At 41.0% G+C, this 11,662-nt stretch overlaps 1 protein-coding gene across 1 annotated transcript in view; it reads left to right on the top strand.

Moving 5' to 3' along the window:
- The first annotated feature begins 518 nt into the window (after nt 1-518).
- The window catches only part of TRPC7 (transient receptor potential cation channel subfamily C member 7), a 79,518-nt gene continuing 68,374 nt past the window's right edge, over nt 519-11,662 (top strand). The window contains exons 1-2 of the mRNA XM_074838271.1: nt 519-649; nt 8,162-8,939. Of these exons, the coding sequence (XP_074694372.1) occupies nt 648-649; nt 8,162-8,939 (780 nt within the window). The 5' untranslated portion in view covers nt 519-647. The remainder of the gene's footprint in view (nt 650-8,161; nt 8,940-11,662) is intronic.

The raw sequence follows: 11,662 nt of genomic DNA, 5'->3' as shown, positions 1-11,662 counted from the left end.
CTCAGCCTGGGGACGGCAGACGGGGAGAAGCGGCACTGACCACTCCCAGCGGAGGGGCGGCACAGCCGGATGAGGCGTGCGAGGGGGAGAGCCCCCGACGGAGCCCCCCGCCCCGCTGGGCAGCCTGCAGGCAGCCCTGCCCTCTCCAGGAAGGCTCTCTCGCCACGCCTGCTCTGGGGCAGCCCTTGGGAGGGCGCAGGGGGACTCGCCCAGCTCCGGCCGAGAAGGGGGCGCGCCGAAAAAAAAACCAAACCAAAACCCCCCACAAAAACCCTCAAATCCACACCTACAGGAGGAACAACGGCGTGGGAAGAGGGGGAGGGAAGACGGGGAGGACAACGCAACTCACATGCCAACCTCGCAGCCGGCTCTTCCTCCAGGAAGCGAATCCCCGGCGCTCCCGGGGAGCTCTGCCCCGGCGGCGCCGCGGGGATAAGGATGAGACGCCGCCTCGACCGCGCCGGCGGCGGCTGCAGCACCGCGGACAGCGCCCGCCCCGTCCGGCCGCGCTGAGCGGCGCCTCAGCACCGCGGACAGCGACACTTCAGCACCGCGGACAGCGGCCGCGCCATGGGCGGCCGCACCCGCGCAGCGCCGCGCAGCGCTCCGCGCCTCTAGAGTGAAGCGGACCCGGCCCCAACGCGCACATGTAAGCTGCTGCCCCTGCGGGGAGCGGCGGGCAGGCGCGGGGAGCTGCCTCGTTCAGAGCCAGCTCGCCTTTCCGCCCTGCTGCCAAGTGCCGGGGCTCCGATGCCCGTCCCTAGTTACGCACCGGGAAGTTTTGTTGGGGTTAGATGCGTCTCGGCACGACTCGGTCTCCTACAAGCCTGACTACGGGCTGGCGTGAGCGAGGTGGGTGGCTGCGTGGGAAATTGGCTTGGCTTTCTGCCCTTGGAATCTGTGCAAACGTGCTCAGGCTCAGCACACCTCGAAGGGCTTGTTGTTTGTTACCGGCCACATGGTTTGGAGCCACACTGTTGTCTTCTCTTGTAGCTGGGTGAATTTTTGAAGGGTTTGTTTTTCTCGGCCAAGGCGAGATGAGGAAAAATGAGAGGTGTAAATACGGGACGCTGTATCATGCCTGTTGCAGCTTGCTGGGTCTAATGGTTATCAGGAGTCTTTCTCTGCACGTTTTTTCTTGTCTCGAGATAACTATGAACTGAGCAATGAAAAGGGTGCAGCAACAGGGGAAAAATTAAATACAGCCAGAACCGAGATTGCTAGTTCTTTTCAGAGCTTTTTCTCTCTCTTTTTAATAGAACTGTCTGTTGAATATCAGCATTACACTGCCCCCTGCTTGTACAGTTAGAAATATTTTTCATTGCTCTCGTCAGTAGTAAAAATTTATGAATGAACAGGTATTCCTCTGTTGTGTTCTCGGTATGATCTGAGCCTGAGTTTTGAAGTGCTTCAGCAGTGGGGATGAATTATTCCTAGTTTCCAAAGCCAGATCAAAACAAACAAAAAAAAAGGTAGGACTCATCTTTTCATGACACTTCATTTGGTGGCCAAACATGTTAATGACAATGGGAGAGAATGTAAAAACAGTCTTCATTTTGGTATATCTGTGTCACGTGTGTTCTGTGATACCTTTGTAATCATCAGTCGTCCTCACAACTGTATATTAAGAGGAAGGAAGGAAGGAAGGAAGGAAGGAAGGAAGGAAGGAAGGAAGGAAGGAAGGAAGGAAGGAAGGAAACCTCAGTATGTATATTCTAACACAAGAAGAAATTTAATATAAGAACCAAGGTGATTATTTTACAGTCTCTAACGCTGTAAAAGTCTTGTTTTGGTGCATAACGTTGCTTTGGAATGGGAAAGAAAATGCTGATGCTTAGTTTATAAGAAGGGGGAGGGTGAGACAATTGAGAAGCAGTGGATGTATTTTTCTGAAAGACAGCTGATAGAAAGCCAAATTCCATTTCCTTTTTTCAAACCACAAGGCAGAGCTGCCTCTTTTCTAACATAGATCAGGGAGGACATGAAAATTTAGATGCTGGTAAAGATTTGGTGGTCTGTCCTCAATGTTTCTGGATTATTGGCCTCAGACCTTATGCTTCATGACAAGAAGACAATGTGAGTGTTAGTGTGTATCATTCATCAGCATCCCTTAATGACATGAGAGGCCTGCTTTGCCCTCCTGAATGCATCCTGTGCTGCCATTTCTTAAAGGGATTTGAAAAAGTGTGGTTTTGCTGACTGCACCTGTACTTCCACAGGGAGAAAGGCCTCTTTTCAAAGTTTGACCTTGAAATATCATTTTCTTTTATCTATATGAGCAGTGGGAATGGTGGGGAGGGGATATTTCTTCATGCAACTGCTCTGTAGGGCTACTCTGCAAGTGAATGAATAGCCTGAATTGAGATAAAAAAAGTCTATTAATTGTCCCTAGATATGAACCTAACTTTTCATGTAGGAGAATCTCACCATGTTGCTAACAGTATTGAATTAGTGTTTTGGACATCCCAAGATTAAAGGAAATAACACTTAAGCATTTCAAAGCTTAGAAGACTTTAGAATAAGCTGCTGTTAACTAAAAGCAACCACCCCAAACGATACTGAGTCTGTATACATAGTAAGTCAGTAAAATGTGAAAAAGGATGCTTAAAACTTTTGTCTTAAGGATAAATCTTGATTTAAGGTAAGATTTAGAAAGCTATTTAAGATATTGGAGAAAAAGAGTATCAGAGAGCTCTGGTACTATATGTCTGCACAGCATCTGGAACACCAGAGTAACCTATTGCACATAGGATAATAAATGTGTGCAGTTGTGTTTGGTCTGTGCTCCTGATTTGAATTCTGGAGTCTGCTTCAAAATATGTTGCAATTTTTTTTTACTAAAATATGCAACATCCTACCATTTTTGCTCTGAGCAATTTGACTTACGCTTTTAAATGGATTCATTTCTGTATCAATTTGTGTCTGCTTGTAGAATTTAATTTCCTTAATTTTTGTTCATGTTTATAGCATGTCTTGGATGATCAGGTTTTCTAGGTAGAAGCAAGGGTTAATACGGAAAATGGTCCATTTGATGTATAAGAGCTGTGTCAAATCCAAAGAGGCCTCAGGGAGTCTGCAGCCTTCATGTGCCTTGATCCTTTTTAGAAATATTGATGTAAGTAGAAAGAAAAATAATAAGTAAAGTGTCAATCTGACAGTTTCTGAGGCTCTGCAGGAACCAAGGGTAATGCTTTCAAAATGGCCTTCAGAAACTGAAATTTCCTTTTCAACAAGACAGAGTCAATGTCTCATCAAAGTCTACTCTGATAGTTGCTTTACCCAATGTGGGGCATAGTAACGGTTACATATCCTAAGTTTCTTCTGTAGTTTCTGGTCAAAGGGGTCCCTTGAAAGGGCACAGGGAGACTCCTGCCAACCTCTCTCCACTGAGTGAAAGCAAACCCAAAGTGTAGTCAGAGTTCCTGAAGCTGCCTTTGTAAATGCCCTGCTCAGTTTTTAGGCTTTAAGACAAGTAAAGGTTGACATCACCTGAGAATTCCAGAATTGTCGCAGTACCTAATACTCATTGATTTCAATACCTATTCAGACTTCAGATGTTTTAAAAACTCAAGCAGATACTATTCAGCCTGTCCTACATGCTTCTAAAGTTCTGGTTCAAAGATGTGTCTAAAAACTCCAGTTTAGCCTCTTAAGGTATTTAGCCTTTGAACATTTTCTCTGAGCCTTAGCTCTAGGTGGTAGCCCTGCCCCTCCATAGGTCTTTGTATGGGATTAGTGAGGCAGCAGAAGGTCCTGCGTGGCATAGTCTGGAGCACTGGGGAAAGGAGGATCAAGGAGAAAGGATATTTGCTGGGGTAAGCTCAATATGAAGCGGCCCAGCTTTCTTCCTATATCTACCTTGTTCTCCACATCTGGCACTCAGATCATTAAGAGGGTGGGATTGCAAAAAAGGAGAGTTTCAGCTTCAGCAGTGTTTTCAGTGACACCACATTAAGAACAAATCTCGTGTTACGCCATGTTCCCTTTTCAGATATTGAGTGTCTCAGCACCCAGTACCGCCAGTGCAAGTTGCAAGGACCTACTCTTAGCCACTTTAATTAGAAACTGAGATGGTCCCAGAGGAAGATTTGTTAAGAGCTAAATCACCTTTCAGAAATTGCTGTTCTTCTCCACTCACCACAGGAGTTCAGACATCTCATGGCTCCCTCAGCTGCGTAAAGCTGGATGTGCTTTGCTTCAAACAGTACTTAGGCCCTGAAATTTTTGGTTTTCTTTTCCGAGACCATTTTGTCTCCAAAAACACTGCATACATTGGCATTCTTTCCTAGAAAAATACAATATTTAATTGCAGTGCCTGATGAGTTTGATCATTAGCTGTCTCAATAAAATATGCAAATCCAGAGTAATTTCAATGCAAAGCACCTTTAAACAAAAATGGTAAGATAAATGCAATCAAGTTACGATTGCTTTTTTTAAGAGAGCACATTACACACGCTCAGTAAATATGATTAGTTCTAAACCTGCCTGCACATAACTGAAAAGCAGGCTGGAAAAAGACGCTGAGTACAGTCATGACATTACAGTTCCCAAGATCTCCAGCTACTGCATATATTACTCTTTGTACTACCACTTCTCTATCATGATTCAGTGCTCAGGTCAAACGTAATTATAACTTTCTTTTCAGAACAGGAGTTGATAGCTGAGCATTTCTTGTCAAATTATTCAAAGTTAAAAGTATAATTTTTTATTCATTTCTTGTTCTCTATAAAGATGATAAAGTGCGATAGCTGAGATATTGATCTTCTCTGCTCATGAGTAAGACTGGGGGTCATAATTCATCTGAGGTGAAGCCTTCTGAATTATGGTGCTCTTTCCCTTTCCTGCAGGGAGTGGAGATGAGCCCTGTGCTGTAGGGACATCCCTGCAGAATATTTATTGCAAGATAAATGTTGTACAGTAATTATCTTTTTGGAGAGCATGTACGCTTTTCTGTTCCCTCTTTTTCTGATGCAATTTCTGTTGTTAGAAACAGTATGAAACCAGTGCTCTCTCTGAATTGAAGAAAGTGAAATGAAGGTCCTTTTTTTTGGCATGTTATTACATATGCAACAAACCGGTGTGAATTAGCTCTAGGCCAAACTCTAACCTCCTTTCTCTGGCAAAAATGCTAGAACTGGGCAAATGGTAATTTTTTATGTAGTTTTATGTTCACTTTAGGTGTGATTATAAGGTTATCTGTCCCACCTATCTGGGTTCTCCTTTAGAGGTAATAACGTACCAGGAGAAAATCATTTTTCTAAGCAAAAAAGAACAAAGTATCAAGAATTATACTTGGACAAAAGGCAAAATATCTAATACCTTTCTCACTGCTGGAAATGATCCATATTTCTTTGTTGCTTCCAGTACTGACCGTTAAATATAACGACAAATACAAGGTTGCCAAATATCTTACCGTACATGGTTTTTGAACACCAGAAAGGCCCGGTGGAATTCCTTCAGATTGAAACAGCTATTGCAATTAACTGCCCTAAAATATTTAGGCATGTGCCATCCTGCAGCACTCATGGGTCATCACTGAGCAGCTACAGGAGTTGGATTGGTTTCCACTTGATCCCAGCAACAGTTGCTTAAGTCATCACCAGCTCATCCTTTCAAGTTGCTTAACATTTTAGTAGATTTAATGTAACATCCAGGAAATCCCAAGACTGCAAATGTGTAAAGTGATTTCTGATACTATAAGTCCCCATTTAACAAAGTCACAGTTCCGAAGTGTTTCTTTGTATGTATAGTCCTTACTTGAACTCAGTAAGACTTCAGTGCAGGTTTAAAACTTAAATACTGTCCTGAATAGCCAAGGACATGAGCTCCAGTTTAGATAAGCACTTCTGCATGTGGTTAAATACCTCATTTTAAGCACATATTAGTCTTCTTGGCATCACTGGGACTGCTTCTGAGATGAAAGCTAATCTCTGGGGACATTGTGTGTGTGCGTGCGCATACTTGTTTGCAAAATTTGGACTCCACTGAAATCATTGGAACTTGTACTGTTGACTTCAAAGGGGCCCCAATTTTACCCCAGGCATTTTGCTGCTTTAGAGACCTCTGTCTCCCTGTCAGTGTTAGATATGATAATGGTATATTTTTTTTAGCTGTTATTGTTTTCTCTTCTAGAAAACTTCATGCAATCTTGGGAATTAATTTACTTCACCAAGTCTCCTTCATTATTCTTACGGCCCTCATCTCTGTATACTTCTTCAACTTTCAACCATACTGGAAGGGATTAGTTTTAAGATTCATATAGCACTTTAGCTCTCAGGGGAGCATGGGATGATATGTTCCATTTCTTCCAGCTTTTATTAAGTCGTTATACTGATGCATCAAAGCTTAGGGGGAGAGGTTCTTAATTATGAACCTCTCTTTCAACCGTGTATGGTCACAAAATTACTTTCTTAGGATTTGTTTAAATTTTAATGTAGCTGCTAAAAATTTGCTGTAAAATTTGTTTGAAATTTTTCAGTCCTAGCTTTCTGTTCTGGATCAGTAAAAGAGTGATGAATTAAAAGGATAGACGCATATGTATATGTTAGTTCCATAAGAACAGCTACCTTGAGAATTTCTGTGTCCTGGCACTTTAAGTATTTTGGGTTTCTGATACCCTTTGTTCTCCTGGGTTTTTGCTTGATTCCATTATTATTTTCTTACAAAATATTGAAGGCGATGTATCTACTCCACTTCGTCTCCTGGCACCTTTTCCTCTCACCATTCACGACAGTACTTTCAAACTCCGATCGTATTTTTTCAGAGCAATACATGAACTTTTCATTGACTGAAGGTCAAAACTGACTTGGAGAACAGATGGAGCGTGGAAGGATGAACCTTTGCCACCCACTGAGCATTAACACCTGCTTATTTGTTACATCTGCCCACTGCAGCTTAGAGGCTCCTGAAAATTTTACCCAAGTGGTTTAGGACTTGCTATTGGACTGAGTGCAAATGCCTTTTGTGAAAGAGGTGGGTTTTTTACCTTTTTACTCAGGCTGCATATTCTGTGGGCTTAGGATGGCAATTGACTTCACGTGCTTAGATTCTAAAAGAGAGACTATGATTTTGTTGAGATGCTACTGCAATAAAATTAAAAAAGAAGAGCAACATTGAGATGGCACTTATTGCAAACTGTTAATGTTTTAAAAACACAGATAGGTTTAGGATTTCACTTAATTTCATACAACAGCATGTTTACTTCCCCTTGAGCCCAGCTGCACATACATAGTTTTCTTTGGGGGTTCCAGAGAAGGTAGAATAAGAATAGTTTGTCTTCATCCCACCAACTCCAAGTGAAGGCACTTCAGCCAGATAATTGGTGGGGAAACTAATGACCCTTTCTAATCTGCCCTCTGTTTGTGGTCAGATACTTGCGTTCTTGTCTTTCTGCAGTAGTTCTCTGAAAGATGCTTACTGGGGAGTGATGCGATGCTAAATCAGGAGTTACTCCTGTGTTTTTCAAGACTGGCCCCTGGATTTGGGTACTTGTATTTAGAGCAGCTGCCAACTGTATTTCAGTGAGAAAATTAGACATTCGTTAAACTGCTTTAGATCAGGAAACAGAAAAAAGGTATTATGTAGCGTGAAAAAAGCAGTGAATGAATAGGTGGTTTGCTTGTACCAGCTGAATCTTAGCAGCATATGCAATATATTTATTTTTATTACTGTGTGTTTAAAACTAACAGTGTGTTTTTTAACTTCATGGGACATAGTTTACTGGCTTGATTCAAGGTCTATTGATACAGGGAGTCCTGCTATCTTTCTTTAGGGCTCATGTCCTCAAGGATAAAACCCAAGAAGAGTAATTCAGAGAAATATTATGTGTGGATATCATTCCTAAATACTGTGTAATGAAGTTCTAAGCAATAAGAATGGGAAACAATGTGTTCATTTTTTTTTTTTTGCTATTTCTCAAATTCAGAATGTGCTGTGTATCCTTGTTGAAATCCAGAAGGGTGTACGAGTCAGAAGAGAACTTGTCTGTTGTTCAGAAAACTAATCTTTATTCCACATGTATCCTAAAAGATTTTTAACTGGCCCAGAACACAAAAAGTTAGCAAGACCTGATCATAATGAGACATTTCCAACCTTATTTCAGGTTATGTGAAATTATGACCCTCCGAGAATATAACCAACCTTCCTTTCCGGTTTTCTGCAGGCTGAGAAACAGCAATTACAAAACCATGCATCGAAGGCACACAACCCTTCGGGAGAAGGGCCGGAGGCAGGCCATCCGGGGCCCAGCCTACATGTTCAACGAGAAAGGCACCAGCCTGACTGCAGAAGAGGAACGCTTTCTTGATTCTGCAGAATATGGCAACATTCCTGTTGTGCGAAAAATGCTGGAGGAATCCAAAACCTTGAACTTTAATTGTGTTGATTATATGGGACAAAACGCCCTTCAGTTAGCTGTAGGGAATGAGCATCTGGAAGTGACAGAGCTCCTCCTCAAAAAGGAGAATCTCGCTCGAGTTGGAGATGCACTTTTATTAGCCATCAGTAAAGGATACGTGCGCATTGTAGAAGCAATATTGAACCATCCAGCCTTTGCACAAGGACAGCGTCTCACACTCAGCCCCCTTGAGCAGGAACTGAGAGATGATGATTTTTATGCTTATGATGAAGATGGAACTCGGTTCTCCCATGACATTACCCCTATCATACTTGCTGCCCACTGCCAGGAGTATGAAATTGTTCACATCTTACTTCTAAAAGGCGCGCGGATTGAAAGGCCACATGACTATTTTTGCAAGTGCAATGAATGTATTGAGAAGCAGAGGAAAGATTCCTTTAGTCACTCTCGATCGAGAATGAATGCCTACAAAGGATTAGCCAGTGCTGCTTATTTGTCTCTTTCCAGTGAAGACCCTGTCCTTACTGCTTTAGAGCTAAGCAATGAATTGGCCAGACTAGCCAACATTGAAACTGAATTTAAGGTAATTTACCAATGTGCATCTTTCCTTGGGCTGAATGTGTTCAGGGCACTGTACGTTTTACATGTTTGATCAAGTCTTGTTTTGCATTTGAGGGGGTGGGGGAGGAAACAGAAGCTACAGAAACTGCCAGATGTGTTAACTACACATAGATTCAGATCACTGCTATTGCCAGTTAATAAATATTTGGAACTGAATATTGCATATCATAGTAAAGACATCCTTACTTGGAGTTTTTATGTTGCACACTGTGATTGCTTAGAATCTCTAGTTTGCAGGAGGAATAAAAAATAGATTACCACAAAAATGGAGACTCATTTTTTGTAACAAAGGTAAGTCTTTTTAACTGAACAATCTATTTTAGAGGCAGAGCTCTAGAGGCTGGTTTAATGGCTTAGGAATCCAGTACATCTAGTTCTGTTACAAAGATAAAAGGTATAAATTAAGCAATTCTGGTTCTCTGTAAAATAATTTAAATTGCATTGCGTCTTAATGGTTTGGTACTGCATCTGTATGTGATGAATTTCATGAAAAAGAAGGAGAGAAATGATCAAGAGATTGTTAAGAAGTTTATCATTATGCCAAACATAACAGTGGAACTTGCAGAACTCTCTTACAAGTTATTCAAGATTTCCATTATCATAATGAGTTTTGTAAATGTCCAATGTCATTTGCATTATTTCTCTAAGTCATTTACATGACATAAATAGCATTGTCTCCCTTTCTAAAATAAATTAGTCATGAAAAAACTAATTTTCAGTGGCTCAGTCATCAACATAAGACTGTTTTCTGACTTACGACTATTGTGTAGCTACAATCACGATCAGTAACACTTGGGGTAATAAAATCTATGTTGTGAGTAAACTGGGGTAGGATGCCTGCTAGGAATCCATTATTTTTAATTTGGAAAACTATTCAAGTGTTAAAGCATCCATTTCAGGATTTGTATCTATATGCTCTCCAATTTAAAAGTGAGAAGAAAGCGCGTTCTCAGGCTGCTGCCTTTGAAACTCTGCAGTAAGGCTCTAACAGGAAAAAATACCCAAACCACTGAGCTCTTTTGGCAATAAAATTAGGGTAAAATCTTGCAAACTCTTTTTACCCATGTGAATCAGAATTGCAAGGACACAATGATTTGAAAGGGAGTTTTTACCTCCATGGCATTCAGTCCTAGTGAAACAACCTCATAGGGTTCAGTGAACCTGGCTGTTTGAGTGAGGGTTACTCCAGTGTGAAAGTGCTGTGGGCTCACACCCACAGTTAACAACATTAATATGTCATTAATGTTCTAGCCGCTTTTCAGTAGAAAAATATATATTGTGTGGAGCATGAGCAGCCTCAGTATTGCATGCTTGTCAGTTCTGATAAGTGTCTTGCTGCAGGAAACTAAATCTATTTCTACCAGAATCCCTCCTTTTGCTCATAGAGCTGCCAACGTGGTCTAGACTGGCACTGGCAGGTACATGAATCCTCCAGGAGCAAACAAGCAATCAAACGTTAAATAGTCTTGTGGTGGTTATATCTCCCCGGTGTTGGCAAATGGATGTGAGTAAATCAATATCGGAAAAAACATTAGAAACCCTTTGCCAAATTACCATATTTCCAGAAAGGGTTTCCAATTTCACTGCCTTATTGGAAGGTTCTGCGCAACACACATCTACGTCAGTTAGTGAAGTACCTCAGAAGTACCCGTACCACTAGTTTACTTCAGAGTTGTCACATTCCTTTAGTATATGAATGTTTCTAGAAATAAGGAACTTCTCAAGATTATAATGTATTCTCACTGGAGAAAAAAATCAGATGTATGTATTTATGCAAAAATATTTATTCTTATTAACATAATCAGTGTGATGTGGAATAGGGCATTAATAAAACAGTAGGTTTTTTTCACAGAACATGATATTTTGAGAATTCATTTCTAGACAAGAATGTGATTGCTGAAAATGTATTTAAGAAACCCACCAATGATGAAAATTTATGAAATCAGACAAGATCCAGAGGACTTTTTTTTGTGCCTAAAATAATACTTTCCTAGAATTTTTAATTTTTATTGCTAAAATTCTGTAATTACAATTGGTGCTCAACAGATTTATAAAATTATCACTTGGGGTTATTTCAGAACAGTTAGTTACATGCAATCTTAGCAATACAGTTTTCAGGAGGTACAAAAAGTCCTTGAAATGGAAGGACATGAGTAAGGTTTTAATAATGTAAGTGAACAAATAGTAATTAAGTTACCTCTGAAGAAACTCCTGGCATAAGCTAATTAAAATATAAATGCAGTGCTTCTCACCTGCTGCTTGCTGCCCTGAATCTCTTATGCAATAGCAGCAGTCAGCACATCAGACTGAGGAGCCAGTACATGCACTATGTTTTTAGAGAACATTAAATTTTTTAGGTGAATTGCCTCTTTGTACAGATATGAAAGGTGAAACAAAACAGCCACGTGAACCACTTTAAAGGACAAAAGTTGCATTAGCTGTGGTTGGCTACAGTTTGAGAGAGACTCCAGTGAAGATTATTAGGTGAAAATAATTTTATCCCTTCTTTTTCACAGTGTCAGAAGCTGAATAGGTTGTTCTCACCCTAAAGTGTTAAGATTCAGTCATACACTGCAGTTCTTACGAAATGTCTTTGCATAACCATTGCACATCACAAAGTAGTAGGGTAGTGTTATTAAGGTGAAAATGGGAGTCTGGACATGTGCTAGATCACACTGCTGGCCT

This window comes from Strix aluco, chromosome 13 (assembly GCF_031877795.1).
Source record: "Strix aluco isolate bStrAlu1 chromosome 13, bStrAlu1.hap1, whole genome shotgun sequence".
NCBI lineage: Eukaryota > Metazoa > Chordata > Aves > Strigiformes > Strigidae > Strix > Strix aluco.
The sequence above is the reverse complement of the archived record's forward strand: the minus strand, read 5'-3'. Positions and strand labels throughout refer to the sequence as shown.